The sequence below is a fragment of the Salvelinus alpinus genome, chromosome 16, assembly GCF_045679555.1.
Source record: "Salvelinus alpinus chromosome 16, SLU_Salpinus.1, whole genome shotgun sequence".
Classification (NCBI taxonomy): domain Eukaryota; kingdom Metazoa; phylum Chordata; class Actinopteri; order Salmoniformes; family Salmonidae; genus Salvelinus; species Salvelinus alpinus.
Genome location: NC_092101.1, coordinates 23,482,628 through 23,507,357, shown reverse-complemented (window position 1 = coordinate 23,507,357; position 24,730 = coordinate 23,482,628). Strand labels below are relative to the sequence as shown.

At 42.1% G+C, this 24,730-nt stretch overlaps 1 protein-coding gene across 4 annotated transcripts in view; it reads left to right on the top strand.

The window, feature by feature from the left end:
* LOC139541158 (tetratricopeptide repeat protein 39A-like) overlaps nt 1-24,552 on the top strand; it is a 36,328-nt gene extending 11,776 nt beyond the window's left edge. For 3 of the 4 annotated variants that reach the window (XM_071345465.1, XM_071345462.1, XM_071345464.1), the window contains 17 exons: nt 444-548; nt 9,105-9,236; nt 10,631-10,674; nt 11,040-11,107; nt 11,253-11,317; nt 11,411-11,510; nt 11,708-11,773; nt 11,876-11,984; nt 12,186-12,253; nt 12,751-12,810; nt 12,957-13,118; nt 13,357-13,448; nt 21,511-21,631; nt 22,091-22,202; nt 22,301-22,415; nt 22,569-22,685; nt 22,856-24,552. In XM_071345465.1, coding sequence (XP_071201566.1) covers nt 484-548; nt 9,105-9,236; nt 10,631-10,674; nt 11,040-11,107; nt 11,253-11,317; nt 11,411-11,510; nt 11,708-11,773; nt 11,876-11,984; nt 12,186-12,253; nt 12,751-12,810; nt 12,957-13,118; nt 13,357-13,448; nt 21,511-21,631; nt 22,091-22,202; nt 22,301-22,415; nt 22,569-22,685; nt 22,856-22,973 — 1,614 coding nt within the window. In that variant the 5' untranslated portion in view covers nt 444-483 and the 3' untranslated portion in view covers nt 22,974-24,552. The remainder of the gene's footprint in view (nt 1-443; nt 549-9,104; nt 9,237-10,630; nt 10,675-11,039; nt 11,108-11,252; nt 11,318-11,410; nt 11,511-11,707; nt 11,774-11,875; nt 11,985-12,185; nt 12,254-12,750; nt 12,811-12,956; nt 13,119-13,356; nt 13,449-21,510; nt 21,632-22,090; nt 22,203-22,300; nt 22,416-22,568; nt 22,686-22,855) is intronic. The other variant, XM_071345463.1, reaches the window with a different exon arrangement.
* Nucleotides 24,553-24,730: the final 178 nt, after the last annotated feature.

The following is a 24,730-nucleotide window of genomic DNA, read 5'->3' as shown; positions in this document are numbered from 1 at the left end:
CAGGGGCACTGCACCAGAGCTGCCTGGAAGAGAAAATAAGTGACGTGGCTCTTTTTAAAGATATCCGTTACTGTAGATAGCCAGTGAAGTGCTCCTTTGTCGTTAAAGCTGTGTCATGCTACTCTACAGGCTGCTACTCTACATAGAACTCAGACATGTCACCTAGTTGACATGAACAAATACATAGGTTTTGTCCTGGGGTTCATTCATAAAATAATAGAATATATTTAGGTCCACTGGGAAATTGGCGGTAATCAGCATCTTTCATTCAACAATGTAAACCTAAGTTATCAGAGGTAAATTATTTTCTGTTCTGAGGGGATGTCAAGAATATAATGTGTTATTCTAACATTTAGGTCCTGCACTGAGAAGCAATGGGTAGGTACTTAATTGACCAATGCTTCATCTCTCTCTGTCCCCTTTACCCCTTTTCTGTGTCTCAGGTCCAAGAAGTCGGACCTGTCTTTGGCCCTGGAGGACTGCATGGCAGCAATGGACCTGTTCCTGAGGAATGACTTTGATGAGGCCCTGTCCAGGCTTCGCTGCAGGTGAGACCTGTACCCTGGTAATGTGTGTCCACACAGGTGGCTGGTGGTAATACACAATGTGACTGGTACTACAATGTACACTCTGTGCTAGTTTCATAAATATCACCACCTCTCCTGTTTGACACCCATTCAGCATTGTGTTCAAACACACCATCATCAGGTTTCTTAAATTTCCTCTGTGAATTTTCTCCTCCATTATCATGGCCTTCTCAACATTCAATCTTTTCTCTTCTTTGGCCAATCCCAAGTCCCAGTTTCTCTCCAGCCCTCCCTACTGTGTCTTCCATTTCCCATCCTTTCACTGTTTCACAACTCAATAGATGTACTTAATCCCTTTCAGTTCCCAATGTTGATATCCTGTCTTCGTTCTGAATACATGGTTGCCTAGTCTATGTATACAATTAATCTCTCCAAGTCTTTGCATATTCTGTCAGCTGTCACCCTGGGGCGAGACAAGGGGAGTGATGGTAGACTGAGTTGTTTAGGCAGAGCAAAGGTGTAGGCACTTAAACTTCCCTATGGCTTCCTTTGTTTGCTATTCCAAGAAAACCTTTGTGAGAAAAGCCTCAAGAAAGCCTCCACGTCATCAGAATCCTAGTGTGTAATATTACCTAATGTGTTTGTTGAGCATAGGTTTACACAGCATTGTGTGGTAGAACAATGATAAGAGAAAATCTATGGAAGGAAAAAAACCTGTAGAGAAAGCCTGTGGTGCTGAAATAGCAATGTCTCTCTCTCTCTCTCTCCATCTCTTCTTCCCTCTCTCCCTCCTTCCCCTCCCCTCAGGCTGATGTATTGTACTGACGCAGTAAATTGGGCCAGGTATATTCCAGAACCTCTGCAGAGCAGTGAGCACACAAAGTGGCAGGCTTTCTCCCATATACTTAACACTTGTAATAATGCAGAGAGTATGTTTATACTGTGGGGTCTGCCCTTCCATATCACAGATTGATGAACACAGCAATATAATGTATGTTTTAACGACTTATGGTGTAATCGTAAAAACATACAGCAACTCAAGTCCTTTTGTTCACCTGACCTAGAATTCCTCACAATCAAATGCTGACCATATTATCTCCCAAGAGAATTCTCGTTGGTTATTGTCACAGCCATGAATATCCCCCCTCAAGCCAATACCACGACGGCCCTCAAGGAACTTCACTGGACTCTTTGCAAACTGGAAACCATATATCCCGAGACTGCATTTATTTATTGTACCTGGGGATTTTAACAAAGCAAATTTGAGAACAAGGCTACCTAAATTCTATCAGCATATTGATTGTAGCACTCGTGCGGGCAATACACTGGATCACTGCTTCTCTAACTTCTGCGATGCATACAAGGCCCTCCCCCGCCCTCCCTTCGGCAAATCTGACCACGACTCCATTTTTCTCCTCCCGTCCTATAGGCAGAAACTCAAACAGGATGTACCCATGACTAGAACTATTCAACGCTGGTCTGACCAATCGGAATCCATGCTTCAAGATTGTTTTGATGACGTGGACTGGGAAATGTTCCGGGCAGCCTAATATCGAGAATAATATCGATCTATACGCTGATTTGTTGAGTGAGTTCATAAGGAAGTGCATTGGAGATGTTGTACCAACTGTAACTATTTAAACCTACCCTAACCAGAAACCGTGTATAGATGGCGGCATTCGCGCAAAACTGAAAGCGCAAACCACCGCATTACACCATGGAAAGATGACTGGGAATATGGCCGAATAAAAACAGTGTAGTTATTCCCTCCGCAAGCCAATCAAACAAGCAAAATGACGGTTTAGGGACAAAGTGAAGTCGCAATTCAACGGCTCAGACACAAGACGTATGTGGCAGGGTCTACAGTCAATCAGACTACAAAAAGAATACCAGCCACGTTACGTACACCGACGTCTTGCTTCCAGACAAACTAAATACCTTCTTTGCCCGCTTTGAGGATAATACAGTGCCACCAACGCGGCCCGCTACCAAGGACTGTGGGCTCTCCTCCTCCGTGGCCGACGTGAGTAAGACATTTAATTGTGTTAACCCTCGCAAGGCTGGCATCCCTAGCCGCGTCATCAGAGCATGTGCAGACCAACTGGCTGGTGTGTTTACGGACATATTCAATCTCTCCCTATCCCAGTCTGCTGTCCCCACATGCTTCAAGATGGCCACCATTGTTCCTGTACCCAAGAAGGCAAAGGTAACAGAACTAAATTACTATCTCCCCGCAGCACTCACTTCTGTCATCATGAAGTGCTTTGAGAGACTAGTCAAGGATCATATCACCTCCACCTTACCTGCCACCCTAGTCCCACTTCAATTTGCATACCGCCCCAATAGGTCCACACTGCACATTGCCATATCCTATCTGGACAAGAGGCATACCTATGTAAGAATGCTGTTCATTGACTACAGCTCAGCATTCAACACCATAGTACCCTCCAAGCTCATCACTAAGCTTGAGGCCCAGGGTCTCAACGGCAACGGCACCGCCCACAACCGTAAGGCTCTCCAGAGGGTGGTGCGGTCTGCCCAACGCATCACCGGGGGAAAACTACCAGCCCTCCGGTACACCTACAGCACACAATGTCACAGGAAGGCCAAAAAGATCATCAAGGACAACAACCATCCGAGCCACTGCCTGTTCACCCCGCTACCATCCAGAAGGCGAGGTCAGTACAGGTGCATCAAATCTGGGACTGAAAGGCTGAAAAACAGCTTCCATCTCAAGGCCATCAGACTGTCGCTCGGTCATCGCTCATCCATATATTTATATGTATATATTCTTATTCCATCCCTTTACTTAGATTTGTGTGTATTAGGTAGTTGTGGTGGAATTGTTAGATTACTTGTTAGATATTACTGCACTGTCGGAACTAGAAGCACAAGCATTTCGCTACACTCGCAATAACATCTGCTAACCATGTGTGTGACCAATGAAATTTGATTATTTGATTAACTATACAGTACCAGTCAAAAGTTTGGACACACCTACTTATTTATGGGGGGACTGCACTTGAAGAAACGTTCAAAGTTCTTGACATTTTCTGGACTGACTGACCTTCATGTCTTAAAGTAATGATGGACTGTCATTTCGCTTTTCTTTTTTTAGCTGTTCTTGCAAAGCATGTAGAGGTCTGTAATTTTTATCATAGGTACACTTCAACTGTGAGGGACGGAATCTTTAAAAAAAATCCAGAAAATCACATTGTATGATTTTTAAGTAATTAATTTGCATTTTATTACTGTAGAATGCTGTGGTAGCCATGCTGGTTAAGTGTGTCTTGAATTCTAAATAAGTCACTGACAGTGTCACCAGCAAAGCACCATCACACCTCCTCCTCCATGCTTCACTTGTCTATCTCCACAACAGTCAACAAGAAGCTAGGCAGCAGGCACAAACATCCCAATTCATGGCCTGTTTTTACCATTCTGCACTTTCTCATGACTAAATATCTCTTGATTTATGTCTTCCTTTTAAATAAAATGTGTATGGTTTTTGATGTGACATACATTTGATGATAAAGTGTATATTTACACATCGTGAAAGTGAGTCACACAAAAAGCTAAACTTTATTTTTGATAGGTAAGGTGCCCAGGACGACACTACTCATCTTGTGGCTAATAGACTAATGATTTTGTAAATGCTGCTTATTTTTGTCCAGAAGTCCTCTCGGTAGTCCCATTAGTTGTTTTGTGGTCAATGGCAGTCAAATGTCAGGCATGCAGACATGCAACACTCCACACATGTTTTGGAATTTCTTTGCATCATTGACAATCGCTAATCAATAGGCCTAACCAGTGGCGATTTTAGCATATAAATCTTGGTCGGGCAAAAAAAAAAAAAAGTGGGAACATGCCAGCAAAGCCACAACACTTAACAATACATTAATTGCACTATAACGGTGACAAACGCTACCCACAAACTGTTAGGGCCTACATAAAGCTATCCCAACAGCAGAGTCCCAACAGCAGTCCCAACACCTTATCACTGCTACACCTGGCTATCAGCTGAGCCTTGTCTGGCAGCGAAACAGTTAATTCAGCCTCATTTACTGCCTTTAAAAAAAACATAGCTGATCTGGCTGACTTGCTTAAACAATTAAATAAATGTGGTTTCTACTGACAATTGAGATGTGCAAACTATAGCATGAGGGGACAACAAGCGGATAAGAGGCAATCCGTAATTTCGATTAAGACATTAATGAGCGAGCGACGACGGACGTAGTCAATATAACTATTTGTTCAGCACTTTTGTACAGTGACAGAATTCAGAACATGGGCCGTTCTTACAGTGTACTCCCTGTACAACAAGTCAGAACCGTAGGATAAATAAATGGGTCATATAAAAAGACAATGAAAGCTCTTACAATATTCGATGATTACATTTCTCTAAAACAGGTTATTGGCTACATGTGCACCACCAAGTCAGAAAAGTAGGTGAAATTAAGAGGTGAAAATCGACCAAATTATTAGGGTGAGGCCCATTGAACGCTGTTTGGCTCTCTTTGACGTGTTAAATAAGCTTTTAATTTGACACGTCAAATAACACAATTCTATTATAGAATGTTGTGTCTGCTGAATTTGAACGTGCAAGCCAAGCACCATCACTCCTATCAGTAGCACTGTCAAAGTTGTACAAAAAGGTTTGCAAACAAGCACACACCGGCCACGAACGATGTTTTTACAATACCGCGTTGGTGAAAATAGACCAAATTATTAGGGTGAGGCACATGGGCTATTAACAGCTTACTACACAATACACTTAGTATAACTTTCTTAGCTACAGTATACATATCTCCCTTGCAAATTACATCAATTATGCAGCAGCATACAATACATTTTTGGACTCACCTTGTGAAGGTGATGTGGCGGTCCTTTGTGGACAAATTTTGTCATCAAACTTTGTCATCAAAGTCTGGCATTCTCTGGATTTATAGTGGGAACACACAGCCACTCCACTGAATAACAGGCTAATGATTGCTTTGCAATGCTTGCAGTTAGCCACTGATTCCTTACAAACCACTCATTGTTGAATTTGCGATTTCCAACTTGTGTAATCTTAATGTCCAATGGCCGATGAGCACCGATATGTTTTATCTATAATTTCTCTTCATTATTTCTCTTCATATGACAAGGCTTAAAAATGATTTGCCAGTAGATTGTCGCCTTGGTTCATGATGATGACTGCTAGCTAAGACTTTGAAAGTAAGATGTTGACATGATCAGTCCAATCTAAGCTTCTGTACATATAACGTGATTTGACGTGATTTTATCTGTGGCCAATGATGTTGGAAGGGCACTTGTAATATAACTCTATGGCAGGCTCTGCTCCACCTGCCCTGAATGACGGGTCGCCACTGGGCCTAACCAAAAACATTGTGGCTACATTGATCATCCTTGAGATGCTTCTACAACTTGATTGGAGTCCACCTGTGGTACATTCAATTAATTGGACAAGTTTTGGAAATCTGCACACCTGTCTATATAAGGTCCCACTGTTGACAATGCATGTCAGAGCAAAAACCAAGCCATGAGGTTGAAAGAATTGTCCGTAGAGCTCCGAGACAGGATTGGGTCGAGGCACAGAAATGGGGAAGAGTACCAAAACATTTCTGCGGCATTGAAGGTCTCCAAGAACACATTGGCCTCCATCATTCTGAAATGGAAGAAGTTTGGAACCACCAAGACTCTTCCTGGAGCTGGCCACCCGGCCAAACTGAGCAATCGGGGGAGAGGGGCCTTGGTCAGGGAGGTGACCAATAATCTGATGGTCACTCTGACAAAGCTCCAGAGTTCCTCTGTGGAGATGGGAGAACCTTCCAGAAGGACAACCATCTCTGCAGCACTCCACCAATGAGGCCTTTATGGTAGAGTGACCAGATGGAAGCCATTCCTCAGTAAAAGGCACGACAGCCCACTTCAAGTTTGCCAAAAGTCACCTAAAGGACTCTCAGACCATGAGAAACCCAGAATATCTGGTCTGATGAAACCAAGATGGAATTCTTTGGCCTGAATGCCAAGCGTCACGCCTGGAGGAAACCTGGCACCATCCCTATGGTGAATTATGGTGGTGGTAGCATCATGCTGTGGGGATGTTTTTCAGTGGCAGGGACTGGGAGAGTAGTCAGGATCGAAGGAAAGATGAACAGAGCATAGTACAGAGAGATCCTTGATGAAAACCTACTCCAGAGCACTCAGGACCTCATACTGAAGGTTCACCTTCCAACAGGACAACAACCCTAAGCACACAGCCAAGACAACGCAGGAGTGGCTTCTGGACAAGTCTCTGAATGTCCTTGAGTGGCCTTGCCAGTGCCCAGACATGAACCCAGTCGAACATCTCTGGAGAGACCTGAAAATAGCTTTGCAGCGACTCTCCCCATCCAACCTGACAGAGCTTGAGACGATCTGCAGAGAAGAATGGGAAAAACTCCCCAAATACAGGTGTGCCAAGCTTGTAGTGTCATACCCAAGAAGACTCGAGGCTGTTTTCGCTGCCAAATATGCTTTAACAAAGTACTGAGTAAAGGGTCTGAATACTTATGTAAATGTGATATTTCATTTTTTTTTTTTTATACATTTTAATACATTTCTAAAAACCTGTTTTTTCCTTGTCATTATGGGATATTGTGTGTAGATTGATGAGGGGAAAAAACGAATCACTTTTAGAATAAGACTAACGTAACAAAATGTGGAAAAAGTCAAGGGGTCTGAATACTTTCCGAATGCACTGTATTGCACTGTTGAATGCACGGTTGAATGTCAATGACTATATACTTCAGAAAGGATTTACACCCCTTGACTTTTTCCACATTTCGTTGTGTTACAAAGTGGGATTAAAATTTGATTTAATTGTCTTTTTTTGTCAACAATCTCTCAAAATGGAAGAAAAATGTTAACAGTTGTAAAAAAAAAAAAAGAATATGAAAAATTAAACACTAATACAGTATATCTTGATTAGATAAGTATTCAACCCCCTAAGTCAATACATGTTAGAATCACATTTGGCAGTGATTACATCTGTGAGTCTTTCTGGGTAAACTTTGCACACCTGGATTGTACAATATTTAGGTTGTACTATAATTCTTCAAGCTCTGTCAAGTTGGTTGTTGATCAACTTGACAAATCTTGCCATTGATTTTCAAGCAGACTTAAGTCAAAAATGTAACTAGGAGACTGAAGAACATTCAATGTTGTCTTGGTAAGCAACTCCAGTGTATATTTGGCCTTGTGTTTTAGGTTATTGTCCTGCTGAAAAGTGAATTTGTCTCCCAGTGTCTGTTGGAAAGCAGACTGAACCTGGTTTTACTCAAGGATTCTGCCTGTGCTTAGCTCTTTTCCATTTATTTTTATCCTAAAAAAAACTCCCTTATTCTTGCATGATGCAGCTACCCCCATGCTTGAAAATATGAAGAGTGTTAGTGATGTCATGTGTTGTGTTTGCCCCAAATATAACGTTTTGTATTCAGGACATATAGTTCATTTCTTTGTCACATTTTTTTTTGTTTTACTTTTGTGCCTTGCATGTTTTGGAATATTTTATTCTGTACAGGATTCCTTCTTTTCACTCTGTCAAATAGTATTGTATTGTGGAGTAACTACAATGTTGTTGATCCATCCTCAGTTTTCTCTTATCACAGCCATTAAACTCTGTAACTGTTTCAAAGTCACCATTGGCCTCATGGTGAAATCCCTGAGCGGTTTCCTTCCTCTCCTACAACTGAGTTAGGAAGGATGCCTGTATCTTTGTAGTGACTGGGTGTATTGATACACCATCCAAAGTGTAATTAATACTTCACCATGCTGAAAAGGATATTCAATGTCTGCCTTTTTATTTTTACCCATCTACCAATAGGTGCCCTTCTTTGCGAGGTATTGGAAAACCTCACTTGTCTTTGTGGTTGGATCTGTGTTTGAAATTCACTGCTCGACTGAGGGACCTTACAGACAATTGTATGTGTGGGGTACAGAGATGAGGTAGTCATTCAAAAAATCATGTTAAACACTATTTCACACAGTGAGTCAATGCAACTTTTTATCAAATCAAATCAAGCTTTATTTATATAGCACGTTTTGGACGCAATGCGCTTCATAGGAAAAAACATTAAAAAACGAAATTAAAAACTGAAATATTTACTACACAATAAACAAGAGGATAAAAACAAAAAAATAACAATAAAACTGAAAGACTCAAAAAGGTGTAACTTGTTAAGCACATTTTTACTTCTGAACATATTTAGGCTTGCCATATCAAAGGGGTTGAATACTTTTTCAGCTTTTCATTTTTCATTAATTTGTAAAAATTTCAACAAACATAATTCTACTTTTACGATATGGGGTATTGTGTGTATGCCAGTGATAAAATCAGTCTGTAACACAACAAAATGTGGAAAAAGTCAAGGGGTGTGAATACTTTCTGAAGGCACTATACTTGTGCTCCTCCTCTTTTCAAGACGTGCAAAGGAATATTTTTTGTTGAGTCATCTGATTGCATTTTGAGAAGGCAACAATAGCTGCTAAAAATAGAGCTGAATATTTCTGTGCTGTCTTTCCCCCCCCCCTTCCTAGAACCAAAGACAGCATGTACCATGCACTCACATACGCCACCATACTGGAGATGCAGGCCATGATGACCTTTGACCCGGAGAACATCCTGGCAGCTGGTAACACCATGAAGGAGGCTCAGGCAGTGTGTCAGCGGTAAGGCTCATTTGTAAAGGATCCACATTCAAAGAGCAGGAAAATGTCTCCGCACCCTTCCAGTTAGATGCACATTTCTTTAATTGTGGATGAGCTTACGTCAGTCTACCTTCATCAGAGCATGTCTCCACAAACAATAGTGGGACAGATGAGGCCACACAGCGAGCCAGTGGTAATTACAGACACCTGTGGTAATCTAAAGTACCCAAAAGGGCCACTTGATGTCGTAATATCAGAAATACAGTTCAAATACTATAAAATATTCTACATGTATTTCTACTAGAACAAAATCCATGTACAAATAAAACATTTGGTGTTCGTATAAGGAACCCATACTCTCAAAAAGAGAGCAATACAGCCGAAAAGAGGCATTAAAAATGGGTCCACATAAAATATATAGATTTTCAAAGTAATTTTTATTTAATAAATTCAAAAACAAAAGTTTTGACTCTGTGGTAAGGCTCCCTCCCTTATCAGATCTATTCAATCATGAAGAGAGGAACTACATGATCCGATCAAGTGAAACCACTTTGTGAATTGTGTAACACGTGTTTTTAACAAAGTAAGTCTCATTTAACTCTCGTATTATGAACAACAACAATATACAGAGGAAATCCATTTGGCTCTTGATAAACCTGGCCATTCCACTGGGGAGGGACTCTGGCTATTTTGGGAGATCTCCATCCTGGTCTGTGGTGGCTGGTGAGCTCCATGTTCTGCGAGATAATCACAGAGCAGATATCACCCAGGTTCTATCAGATCTTGCTGGCTGGGGGAGTTTGAGTGGCCTGTAACAGTGAGCTCTGGAGTCAGTGTGTGAAATGTCCTGTACGGACGCTTCTTTCCAAAGGCTGGAACACACACACAAACTCCCGGACTGGGCCTGCCACACCTTCTGAGACCCTGGGGGGGCAGGGGAACCCCATGACACAGCCATCTGCCTGGCTAAAAGGCCCAGGACCCTGTGTTAACCTGGGAGACGCTCTACATCTTATCAATATAAGCCATGGAATGTGGCTGGGTCACACTGATTTGCATGAAATGTAGATATCTATGCAAATACAACTTTTACAAGAGCTTTAATGTTTTCCCATGTTTCACAGTAAACTACTCATTATACGTGTGTATCTCCCTTAATCCATATTATTCATCTAATTCTGAAACCTGATTTTAGTTAGAAATACTCTCTGTCAATGTCTGTCTGAATGTGGTTACTACATGTCACCGTTTTTCAATATCCAAGCACAGGAATGTGTTTAATTCCCAGATTCTTAGCTCACACATCCACAGACTGGTGTTGAGTTGTTGTGAACAAACACTGCTATATCTGTCTCATCAAACACTGTAATGTGGCATGTTTGATTTGGAGTGTAATGAAGTGTATTCTCTCCCAGGTTCCGCAAGAAGTCAACCTTTAGCAACAGAAACTCCACAGAAGGTTAGTATAGTTAAAACATACTTACTTCAGTACATTCCACTTAGACATAGACATATTATTTTATCACAGGCCTCTTATCTTATCACTCATTTCGCTAGTGTAAATTGAACAATGTTTTTTTATAGCTGTGTATTCCTAAGTAAATAAAACACAGCTGCTGTGATACTGGAGAATATACTCTGTTTTTGAGTGATTTTAATGTATTACTCCATTACTTCAAGCCATGATGGTTGTTCACTAGTTGTTCAGTAGTTGAGAATACAGTTTAAAATGTGTTTCTTGTCTGTGGGTTTATTGTGCAGCCTCCTGCTGATGTAGTGGTTTCAGTATGTCAGAAGATAATTGTGCTGTCATTTTCACCTCAGAGGAACTCCATGCTGAAGTCTGCTATGCAGAATGTCTCCTGCAGAGGGCAGCACTCACCTTCCTTCAGGTAACCCACTGCTACCACAACATCAGCAACACACACCCACACTCTTTATCTCTCTGAAGCACTGATACAGATTTAAAAGTTGATTGTGCATTTATGATATTGTTCTTTGTACCCTTAAACGTTTTCTTTCCCCCTGTTTTTGTAGGATGAAAACATGGTCAGTTTCATCAAGGGAGGAATTAAAGTGAGGAATAGCTACCAGACATATAAGTAAGTACTCTTGATGTAGTGCATGGCCCTTATAGTGTATTCCCCTTATGTCTCAACTCATACTATAGTAAAGAATGTATATCTGTATTTCAGAGAGCTTCATACGGTCCTCCAGTCCTCAAGCTACGTCCATGGTGACAATCATGGGCATTTTGAAGGCGGGGTCAAGCTTGGAGTGGGAGCCTTCAACCTGGTGAAGGAAATGCTTCATGTCAACAATGTTTGTGGTCCAGTTTGCTGGGCTGGTAGACTGTATAGAAGGACCGTTTAGGGTGTTATGGCTATAGCTACTCTGTGTAACTCAAAGCATGGTCCTGATTGGTACAATATGTTATTGTGTCTGGCTCATCTTCTCACTCTTCCACTCCTGTGTTCTTGGGTTGTGTACAGATGATCTCCATGCTGCCCACTCGGACCCTCAGGTTGCTGGAGTTTGTGGGTTTCTCTGGAAATAAGGTAGATCTCCTACTGTTAAACAGGTATCCCTGAGATGACGTGTGAGATGCTGGACTAGACTGGGCTGAGCTAAGCTAAGCCTCCTGTGTTGTGTGTCTGCAGGAGTTTGGCTTGCAGCAGCTGACGGAAGGCGCAGCAGGGCAGACGTTCAGGTCCTTCCTGTGTAATATGCTGCTGCTCTGCTACCACACCTTCATGAGCTTCATCCTGGGTGAGAGAAAGACTGATGTTGCCACACATCAAATGTTACCACACTGACCTTTTCAACTGCCAAAACAAGCTCTATACTGTAGCCTAGCCACATTCTGGTTGGTGGTCACCTCTACAGGAAAGGAAAACCCTGGTCATATCTTGCACAAATGTCTTAAACTAACATGAAATAACATTGTATTTTTCTCCTCGTGGCTTGCAGGCACTGGGGAAGCGGATGTGGAGGATGCAGAGAAACTCCTTCAGCCATATCTCAAACGGTATCCTAAGGTCAGTGAGAACATTGTAGCATGTACACTGAGGATACAAAACATTAAGAACACCTGCTCTTTCCATGATATAGACTGACCAGGTGAATCCAGGCAAAAGCTATGATCCCTTATGGATGTCACTTGTTAAATCCACTTCAATTAGTGTAGGTGAAGGGGAGGAGGCAGGTTAAAGAAGGATTTTTAAGCCTTGAGACATGGATTGTGCCATTCAGAGGGTAATTGGGCAAGACAAAATATGTAAGTCCCTTTGAATGGGGTATGGTGGTATGTGCCAGGTACACTGGTTTGTGTCAGGAACTGCAACACTGCTCGGTTTTTCACGCTCAACAGTTTCCTGTGTGTATCAACAATGTTCCTAATGTTTGGTATACTCAGTGTACAGTTAAATCATATTCAAGTTGTATTGATTTTGTGAAACTACTCTGAATTATTTAGTGCATAGGCCTGTACACACACTCTGTCGCATCAAAACAGTTCATAGTGTGTTGTTTTTAGGGATCCATCTTCTTGTTCTTCGCTGGTCGAATTGAGGTTATCAAAGGAAACCTGGATGCTGTGAGTGTGGATCAATAATTCTGACTACTACCAAAATTATTTTGTATTTAGACTCCAAATCTGTCCTGCTGTCACGTGTGTGTGTGTGTGTGTGTGTGTGTGTGTGTGTGTGTGTGTGTGTGTGTGTGTGTGTGTGTGTGTAACAGGCTATAGTGCGCTTTGAGGAGTGCTGTGAAGCTCAGCAGCAGTGGAATCAGTTCCATCACATGTGCTACTGGGAACTGATGTGGTGTTTCACATACAAGAGACATTGGAAGATGGCCTACTTCTACGCTGATCTGCTCAGCAAAGAGAATGCATGGTCCAAGGTGGGACATTCTGGAGTAATTGTATTTGTGCATATCAGTTCAATATAGTGCAGTATGAAGGACATCTGTTTCAGTACAGTAATGGTTGCATTATTTCGCTGGTAAATGCGACAGTCTTAACAGAATATAGATTTGTTTGTTTAACAGCTTTTAATGTATTCCGCTTAGCCTTTAGAGGGACAAATCTATGTTGATGCTTACAGAGTTGCAGTAGTAAAACATGCACATTTCCCTCCAGGCAACATATGCGTATATGAAAGGTGCCTACCTCAGCATGCTGACCAGGGAGGAATGCCAACCATTCAGGGAGAGCGAGGTAGCGCTATTCAGGTAGGTCACTGCAACAAACAAACCCCTGTGTCACCAAACTGTTGGAAAGAATTGTGTTTGACCAAAGACAATGCTATTTCTCTGTAAACAAATGAACAACAGACTTTCAGCATGCTTATAGAGAAGGGCGCTCAACATGTACTGCACTGACACAAATGACTGATGATTGGTTGAAAGAAATTGATAATAAGAAGATTGTGGGAGCTGTACTGTTAGATTTCAGTGCAGTCTGATATTATTGACCATAACCTTTTGTTGAAAAAAACGTATGTGTTATGGCTTTTCAATCTCTGCCAAATCGTAGATTCAGAGCTATCTAATATAACTCAAAGGGTTTTCTTTAATGGGAGCTTCTCTAATGTCAAATATGTAAAGTGCGGTGTGCTGCAGGGCAGCTTTCTAGGCCCTCTACTCTTTTCTATTTTTACCAATGACCTGCCACTGGCAATAAACAAAGAATGTTTGTGCATGTACAAGGCATTCGGAAAGTATTCAGATCCCTTGACTTTTTCCACATTTTGTTACGTTACAGCCTTATTCTACAATTGATACCCCATGATAACAAAGCAAAAACAGGTTTTAATAAATGTTCGCAAAAAAAACAGATACCTTATTTACATAAGTATTCAGACCCTATGCTATGACACTCAAAATTGACCTCAGGTAAATCCTGTTTCCATTGATCATCCTTGAGATGTTTCTACAACTTCATTGGAGTCCACCTGTGGTAAATTCAATTGATTGGACATGATTTGGAAAGGCACATACCTGTGTATATAAGGTCCCACAGTTGTCAGAGCAAAAACCAAGCCTTTGGGTTCAAAGGAATTGTGCGCTGAGCTCCGAGACAGGATTGTTTCGAGGCAAAGAATCAATCAAATTTATTTATAAAGCCCTTCTTACATCAGCTGATGTCACAAAGTGCTATACAGAAACCCAGCCTAAAACCCCCAAACAAGCAATGCAGGTGTAGAAGCACGGTGGCAAGGAAAAACTCCATAGAAAGACCAGAACCTAGGAAGAAACCTAGAGAGGAACCAGGCTATGAGGGATGGCCAGTCCTTTTCTGGCTGTGCCAGGTGGAGATTATAACAGAACATGGCCAGGATGTTCAAATGTTCATAGATGACCAGCAGGGTCAAATAATAATAATCACAGTGGTTGTCGAGGGTGCAACAGGTCAGCACCTCAGGAGTAAATGTCAGTTGGCTTTTCATAGCCGATCATTCAGAGTATCTCTACCGCTCCTGCTGTCTCTAGAGAGTTGAAAACAGCAGGTCTGGGACAGGTAGCACGTCCGGTGAACAGGTCAGGGTTCCATAGCCGCAGGCAGAACAGTTGAAACTGGAGCAGCAGCATGGCCAGGTGGACTGGGGACAGCAAGGAGTCATCAGGGCAGGTAGTCCTGAGGCATGGTCCTAGGCCTAAAGTCCTCAGAGAGAAAAAGAGAGAAAGAGAGTGAGAATTAGAGAGAGCATACTTAAATTCACACAGGACACCGGATAAGACAGGAGAAATACTCCAGATATAACAGACCCTAGCCCCCCGACACATAAACTACTGCAGCAGAATTTATTTATTTATTTTATTTCACCTTTATTTAACCAGGTAGGCTAGTTGAGAACAAGTTCTCATTTGCAACTGCGATCTGGCCAAGATAAAGCATAGCAATTCGACATATACAACAACACAGAGTTACACATGGAATAAACAAAACATACAGTCAATAATACAGTAGAACAAAAGAAAACAAAAAGTCTATATACAGTGAGTGCAAATGAGGTAAGATAAGGGAGTTAAGGCAATAAATAGGCCATGGTGGCGAAGTAATTACAATATAGCAATTAAACACTGGAATGGTAGATGTGCAGAAGATGAATGTGCATGTAGAGATACTGGGGTGCAAAGGAGCAAGATAAATAAATACAGTATGGGGATGAGGTAGGTAGATAGATGGGCTGTTTACAGATGGGCTATGTACATGTTTTTTTATTTATTTATTTATTTTATTTTATTTATTTTACCGTTATTTTACCAGGTAAGTTGACTGAGAACACGTTCTCATTTGCAGCAACGACCTGGGGAATAGTTACAGGGGAGAGGAGGGGGATGAATGAGCCAATTGTACACTGGGGATTATTAGGTGACCGTGATGGTTGAGGGCCAGATTGGGAATTTAGCCAGGACACCGGGGTTAACACCCCTACTCTTACGATAAGTGCCATGGGATCTTTAATGACCTCAGAGAGTCAGGACACCCGTTTAACGTCCCATCCGAAAGACGGCACCCTACACAGAGCAGTGTCCCCAATCACTGCCCTGGGGCATTGGGATCTTTGTTTAGACCAGAGGAAAGAGTGCCTCCTACTGGCCCTCCAACACCACTTCCAGCAGCATCTGGTCTCCCATCCAGGGACTGACCAGGACCAACCCTGCTTAGCTTCAGAAGCAAGCCAGCAGTGGTATGCAGGGTGGTATGTGCAGTGATCTGTGAGCTGCTCTGACAGCTGGTGCTTAAAGCTAGTGAGGGAGATATGAGTTTCCAGCTTCAGAGATTTTTGCAGTTCGTTCCAGTCATTGGCAGCAGAGAACTGGAAGGAAAGACAACCAAAGGAGGAATTGGCTTTTGGGGTGACCAGTCAGATATACCTGCTGGAGCACGTGCTACGAGTGGGTGCTGCTATGGTGACCAGTGAGCTGAGATAAGGCTTTACCTAGCAGAGACTTGTAGATAATCCGACGAGTATGAAGCGAGGGCCAACCAACGAGAGCGTACAGGTTGCATTGGTGGGTAGTGTATGGGGCTTTGATGACAAAACGGATGGCACTGTGATAGACTGCATCCAGTTTGTTGAGTAGAGTGTTGGAGGCTATTTTATAGATGACATCACCGAAGTCGAGGATCGGTAGGATGGTCAGTTTTACGAGGGTATGTTTGGCAGCATGAGTGAAGGATGCTTTGTTGCGATATAGGAAGCTGATTCTAGATTTAATTTTGGATTGGAGATGCTTAATGTGAGTCTGGAAGGAGAGTTTACAGTCTAACCAGACACCTAGGTATTTGTAGTTGTCCACGTATTCTAAGTCAGAGCCGTCCAGAGTAGTGATGCTGGACGGGCGAGCAGGTGCGTGCAGTGATCGGTTGAATAGCATGCATTTAGTTTTACTTGCGTTTAAGAGCAGTTGGAGGCCATGGAAGGAGATTTGTATGGCAATGAAGCTCGTCTGGAGGTTAGTTAACACAGTTTCCAAAGAGGGGCCAGAAGTATACAGAATGGTATCAGAGTCACCAGCAGCAAGGGCAACATCATTGATGTATACAGAGAAGAGAGTCGGCCCGAGGATTGAACCCTGTGGCACCCCCATAGAGACTGCCAGAGGTCCGGACAACAGGCCCTCCGATTTGACACACTGAACTCTATCAGAGAAGTAGTTGGTAAACCAGGCGAGGCAATCATTTGAGAAACCAAGGCTGTCGAGTCTGCCAATAAGAATGTGGTGATTGACAGAGTCGAAAGCCTTGGCCAGGTCGATGAATACGGCTGTGCAGTAATGTGTCTTATCGATGGCGGTTATGATGTCGTTTAGGACCTTGAGCGTGGCTGAGGTGCACCCATGACCAGCTCTGAAACCAGATTGCATAGCGGAGAAGGTACGATGGGATTCGAAATGGTCGGTAATCTGTTTGTTAATTTTTCGAAGACCTTAGAAAGACAGCGTAGGATAGATATAGGTCTGTAGCAGTTTGGGTCTAGAGTGTCACCCCCTTTGAAGAGGGGGATGACCGCGCCAGCTTTTCAATCTTTGGGAATCTCAGACGATACGAAAGAGAAGTTGAACAGGCTAGTAATAGGGGTTGCAACAATTTCGGCAGATAATTTTAGAAAGAGAGGGTCCAGATTGTCTAGCACGGCTGATTTGTAGGGGTCCAGATTTTGCAGCTCTTTCAGAACATCAGCTATCTGGATTTGGGTGAAGGAGAAATGGTGGGGGCTTTGGCGGGTTGCTGTGGAGGGTGCCGGGCAGTTGACCGGGGTAGGGGTAGCCAGATGGAAAGCATGGCCAGCCGTAGAGAAATGCTTATTGAAATTCTCAATTATAGTGGATTTATTGGTGGTGACAGTGTTTCCTAGCCTCAGAACAGTGGGCAGCTGGGAGGAGGTGCTCTTATTCTCCATGGACTTTACAGTGTCCCAGAACTTGTTTGAGTTAGTACTACAGGATGCAAATTTCTGTTTGAAAAAGCTAGCCTTAGCTTTCCTAACTGCCTGTGTATATTTGTTCTTAACTTCCCTGAAAAGTTGCATATCACGGGGGCTATTCGATGCTAATGCAGAACGCCACAGGATGTTTTTGTGCTGGTCAAGGGCAGACAGACAGGTGTTGAGTGAACCAAGGACTATATCTATTCCTAGTTAAAAAAAAATTGAATGGGGCATGCTTATTTAAGATGGTGAGGAAGGCACTTTTAAAGAATAGCCAGGCATCATCTACTGACGGGATGAGGTCAATGTCATTCCAGGATATCCCGGCCAGGTTGATTAGAAAGGCCTGCTCGCAGAAGTGTTTTAGGGAGCGTTTAACAGTGATGAGGGGTGGTCGTTTGGTCGCAGACACATTACGGATGCATGCAATGAGGCAGTGATCGCTGAGATCTTGATTGAAAACAGCAGAGGTGTATTTGGAGGGCGAGTTAGTTAGGATGACATCTATGAAGGTGCCCGTGTTTACAGATTTGGAGTTGTACCTGGTAGGTTCATTGATAATTTGTGGGAGATTGAGGGCATCAAGCTTGGATTGTAGGATGGCCGGGGTGTTAAGCATGTCCCAGTTTTGGTCACCTAGTAGCACGAGCTCAGAAGATAGATGGGGGGCAATCAATTCACATATGGTATCGAGGGCACAGCTGGGGGCAGAGGGAGTTCTATAGCAAGCGGCAACAGTGAGAGACTTGTTTCTGGAAAGGTGCATTTTTAGAAGTAGAAGCTCGAATTGTTTGGGTACAGACTTGGATAGTAATACAGAACTCTGCAGGCTATCTTTGCAGTAGATTGCAACACCGCCCCCTTTGGCAGTTCTATCTTGGCGGAAAATGTTATAGTTAGCGATGGACATTTCAGGGTTTTTGGTGATATGGGGAAGAGTACCAAAACATTTCTGCAGCATTGAAGGTCCCTAAGAACACAGTGGCCTCCATCATTCTGAAATGGAAGAAGTTTGGAACCACCAAGACTCTTCCTGGAGCTGGCCAGCCGGCCAAACTGAGCAATCGGGGGAGAGGGGCCTTGGTCAGGGAGGTCACCAAGAATCTGATGGTCACTCTGACAAAGCTCCAGAGTTCCTCTGTGGAGATGGGATAACCTTCCAGAAGGACAACCATCTCTGCAGCACTCCACCAATGAGGCCTTTATGGTAGAGTGACCAGATGGAAGCCATTCCTCAGTAAAAGGCACATGACAGCCCGCTTGAAGTTTACCAAAAGGCACTGAAAGGACTCTCAGACCATGAGAAAACCCAGATTATCTGGTCTGATGAAACCAAGATTGAATTCTTTGGCCTGAATGCCAAGCGTCACGTCTGGAGGAAACCTGGCACCATCCCTATGATGAAGCATGGTGTTGGCAGCAACATGCTTTTGGGGATGTTTTTCAGTGGCAGAGACTGGGAGAGTAGTCAGGATCGAGGAAAGATGAACAGAGCAAAGTACAGAGATCCTTGATGAAAACCTGCTCCAGAGCACTCAGTACCTCAAACTGGGGTGAAGGTTCACCTTCATACAGGACAATGACCCTAAGTACACAGCCAAGACAGGGCAGGATTGGCTTCGGGACAAGTCTCTGAATGTCGTTGAGTGGCGTCCCAGCCAGAGCCCGGACTTGAACCCGATCAAACATCTCTGGAGAGACCTGAAAATAGCTGTGCAGTGCTCCTCATCGAACCTGACAGAGCTTGAGAGGATCTGCAGAGAAGAATTGTAGAATCTCTCAAAATACATGTGTGCCAAGCTTGTAGCTTCATAGCCAAGAAGATTTGAGGCTGTAATCGCTGCCACAGGTCCTTCAACAAAGTACTGAGTAAAAGGTCTGAATGTAAATGTGATATTTCAGGGGGTTTTTGTTAGGTTTTTTTGCAAAGAAATCAACTTGTTTTTGCTTTGTCATTATTTGGTAGTATGTGTAGATTTATGATGGAAAAAAACTTTGTCGTGTCTTTGGCATCATTAAATTGAAGACTGTTATATTATCAAAGCAATTCTTTGTTATTATTATCACCTGATTAACTTTTTAGGGATAGGGGGCAGCATTTTCACTTTTGGATGAATTGGTGCCCATAGTGAACTGCCTCCTACTCTGTCCCAGATGCTAATATATGCATATTATTATTACTATTGGATAGAAAACACTCTGAAGTTTCTAAAACTGTTTAAATTATATCTGAGTATAACAGAACTCATATGGCAGGCAAACTTCCAAACAGGAAGTGGAAATTCTGGGGCTGGTTGATGTTAAAGTCATCGCCTATTCAATTCCCAGTAAGATATGGATCTGATCGCACTTCCTACGCCTTCCACTAGATGTCAACAGTCAGTAGAACGTGGAATGAAGCCTCTAGTGTGATGTGGGGCCGGATGGCAGCTATTTGAGTCAGTGGTCTGGCAGAATACTAGTTCCTGGTCACGCGCGCTAGTCATGATATGGCCATGTGTTCCAGTACTCTGTAGACCAAAACGTATGCTCCGGTTTGAACGTTATTGGATATATATGATAACAACATCCTGAAGATTGATTCTCTACTTAATTTGACCAGTTTATTTGACCTGGAATATAACTTTTTGAAGTTTTTGTCCGAGTTCACCTGGACCGGCGCCAGCGTTTGGACATGTGAACTAAACGTGCTAGCAAAAGTAGCTAATTGGACACTAGTAATGGACATTATCGAACAAAACAACAATTTATTGTGGAACTAGGATTCCTGGCACTGCATTCTGATGAAAGATCATCAAAGGTAAGGGAATATTTATGATGTAATTTCTGTTGACTCCAACATGGCAGAGAAATGTTGTGTATTTCTGAGCGCCGTCTCAGATTATTGCATGGTATGCTTTTTCCTAAAGTTAAAAAAAAATCTGACACAGCGGTTGCATTAAGCACAAGTGTATCTTTAATCATATGTAAAACATGTATCTGTCATCAAAGTTTATGATGAGTATTTCTGTTATTTGACGTGGCTCTCTGTAATTACTCCGGATATTTTGGAGGCATTTCTGAACATGGCGCCAATGTAAACCGAGATTTGTGGATATAAATATGCACATTTTCGAACAAAACATAAATGTATTGTATAACATGATGTTATAAGACTTTCATCTGATGAAGTTGTTCAAAGGTTAGTGATTAATTTTATCTCTATTTGTGGGTTTTGTGAAAGCTACCTTTGCGGTGGAAACATGGCGTTGTGTGTTTGGCTATTGTGGTGAGCTAACATAAATATATATTGTGTTTTCGCTGTAAAACATTTTAAAAATCGGAAATGTTGGCTGGATTCACAAGATGTTTATCTTTCATTTGCTGTATTGGACTTGTGATTTCATGAAATTATATTATATGATATCCCTGTGGCGCTAGGCTAGGCTATGCTAGTCAGCTTTTTTGATGAGGATGATCCCGGATCCGTGATGGGTAGTCCAGAAAGGTTAAAAAATAAATAAATAAATAAAGCAACACCTCATGGCACAACGCCTCTCCCCCATGTGACCTACTTGTTATGTATGTGTAACGGATAGATGCACACACACGCACACACACTACATGTTTATGTTTTTAAATGTATGTGAATTGCAAAAAAAAAAATGTGTCTGTAATGTCTTCTTCGTTATGTGTCGAACCCCAGTAAGACTAGCTGTCGCCACTGGTGTCGGTTAATGGGGATCCAAATAAATAAAAACAAAAACATATTGCTTTGTACTCTATTCATGTATTTTTACCCAGACATCTGAGATAATCAAGTCATTCTATCCATATGAATCTATATCTTATATTTATCTATTGTCTATCCATTCCAGGCAGGTACATGGGCTTAAGCAAAAAATTGCTGGAAAGTCTTTGCCAACTGAGAAGTTTGCCATCCGAAAAGCCCGTCGCTACCTGACTGAGAACCCAGTTACACTACCTGCACCTCCTCTGGTCAGTACAAGTCTCCGAAACCCGACCCTAGATGACTCTTTTGGCATAGAAGAACTGGGTCACTGCCTACGTCACTACCTTATTCGCTTAAATAAAATCGAAAATGTAGCTAGCAAGGTTATTTTTAATGAGTGCATTTCGCAAGTGGGAAGTGCATCGACTACCTTCACTAAAACCACTGGAACGGTTTTCCCTGCAAACTTTGGTTTAAAATCGCAATGTTCTGGCATGTCTGCCTTGTGATTTGTTGGAAGAGTTGTCTGTCTGAAGAGGACACACCACGGAACAAATTTATTTCCATTATCGAAGTTGCCAAAAGAGTCCGTCATTGAAACCAGACCCTAGTCACTGTTGGCTAGGGTCTGGTTTTCAAGACTAGGTCAGTACTGCGTGGTCTGACCGCATGTTCATTATTACAGTGTAACTGTGACACCCTGTGGCCTTGTCTGTCCTCTGCAGGAAATGATGTATATCTGGAACGGCTACACAATCATCGGGAAACACAAAGACCTGACAGAGGGCATGCTGAAAACACTGGACGAGGCACAGGCGAAACTCGAAAGTAGCCCAAGTAAGTAACACAAACTCATGTCCCTCTTAGAGAGTTGATATTGCCTCTACACAGTCTAGTGTGTGAAGGGCCTGAGTATCGTATGTTGTGTTCCTCAGGGACCGAGTTCTCCATAGACGACCAGTGTCTGCTGAGCCTGCTTAGAGGTCTCTGTCTGAAGCACCTGGGACACCAGGAGGAGGCTGAGCACTACTTCACCCTTGTCCTCTGCAAGTGAGCTCAACACACACCAATATTCAGCACACACTCAAATTTTCACAACATGACAGTAGAAGAGACCTACTCGATTACTATTCCTTACAAGTTAAGCAAATACTTCCTTTCTTGTTTAAATCCTGATCTCTGCTGTATTTTTACTCTTGTCAGTGAAACACAGATCAAGTTTGATCACTACTTGGTTCCCAATGCACTGCTGGAGCATGGGCTGCTATGTCTGGAACAAGGGAGGAAGGAGGAGGGAATCAAACTACTGGAGACGGCCAAGTGAGTGTCTTGGTTCTTACACAACATTATTATCTCTACCCATTCCATTACAGTTACATTACAATTGGAATTCTTAAACATGACTTGTTTACAATAATTATATTAGAACAGATAGTTAAATCATCTGGTCAAGCTGTTTCATTGATCTGCTCTTTCCCCAATATTTACAGGCAAAGTTACAAAAACTACTCCATGGAATCGCGGACACATTTCAGAATCCAGGCTGCTTTGCACAAGGCCAAGGCCACAGGCGAGAATGGAATTCACACCATGCCCTCCAGCCCGTAGCTGGTGTGGACAAAACAGGCCCAAAGTCCAGCCATCCCAAAGTGCACAGCCCAATGCAGCAGGGATGAGGCAGAGTACCAAATCACCCACTACCAGCAACAAGTGCTTGACAAAAAGACACACAACACTACACTAGTACACTAAACAGTCAAAAGCATACAGACACTAGCATTTACTCAGACAAAGGAAATCTACGCAATATATAGAAAAGACCTCACTAATAGATGGAAATGTACAGGGTCTCATCCGTCTATTGCAAAAACCTATTCGTTACCAATGCCTGAATATTCTCCCTCTAGTATAAATACATAAATTCACTGACAAACATGTATTTTCACACCTGTCACAAGGGTTTCTGCAACATACAGTATTCGAGTGCTTAACGGTATTCTCCTTCCTGGGTTTTGCCCTCTGCTCAGAGCTAATGACTAAAATCACTGTGTCCAATCTTGGACAAGGTCTGTCTTGGGTTGACAATGTTCTATGGCAGATAACCTCCTTCCCTAATGCTTTTATCTCTATGATTATTCTACTGGATTTATTCTTATTTCTTCATTTTCACCCTCCTTTCCCCACTCTGAACAGCTCAATGGAAGTTTTGGCACATTGAATCAACTGAAACACTTTCTGTGATGGAATGCATGACCAGTCCAACTGAAGTTTTGTGAAAATAGTGCCCACTGATTGCACAAAGTTAAGTCATCCAACCGTGCAAACTCACATTGCAGGAATACACGTGTGATGGTAAGGGGTTATTTTGTCTGTATTTATTTATTAACTGTAACGGCGCCTTTTACTAAATTGTCCCGTTTTAAGTGGACAGATGAATGTGTCTTTTAGAAAGGCAGACACCTTCCTTGTTATCTTAATGTGGACACAATCCAACAGTACTTGAGCTCAAACAAACAAGTCTTTCAGATTGACACAGAAAAACCAGGCTGCCAGTTCCATCTGTAGTAAGTGAAGCGTTGACAACCACTAGAGCCTTCCATATATATAAATATACACCTCCAACATCAACCTATACAAGAATGGCTTATAGGAAACTATTATATATTAAATAGTTCCTTTCCTGTGTAATAAATGAGCTAATAGACTGTGTATGACCAATGTTATTTGTAATTCGAATTTTCTTTCCTTTTTTCATGTTCTATGATTATTGAAACTTTATGTACAACAGGATGAGTATCCAACCCCAAGCACTAGAATGGTGTCTCAAGTTTAAATGTAATCAGAACTGATTTATTCATACTTAGAATATGGTTTTGGGTGAAAGCAATTGACCAGGCGTTCATTTGGACTTTTCTAACGCGTGGAGGAAATGTAGACATTGATTTATTTAAAATATCGAGATGATTGTAGTTTGGGATGTTCAAATTATTATGTTAGACATTACTTGTTTTGTTCCATGGTTTTCTTTGAATTAACTGATATTAGTACAAACAATCTTATTAGCACTGTGATGTTGAGGTCAGCATATTATATGGGAACTGGCTACTAAACAGATTGACATTCCTGGGCCTGTACATAAGTGAATGTTTGTTTTTTAATTTAAGATTAAATAAGTAACTGAAATTGAGTCTGTTTATCGAGTTTTTTTTTTACTCTTGTATGACCCCTTTGCTTTTGGATGAACTGCTCTCTGAACACCAAGCTGCTGTCTGGTTTTCAAATTGGTATTGTTTGTGTACTTATTTCATATAACAGTATAAAGTGACTAGGAACAGTCAAAACTGCTATATTAGGCAGCCAGGAAC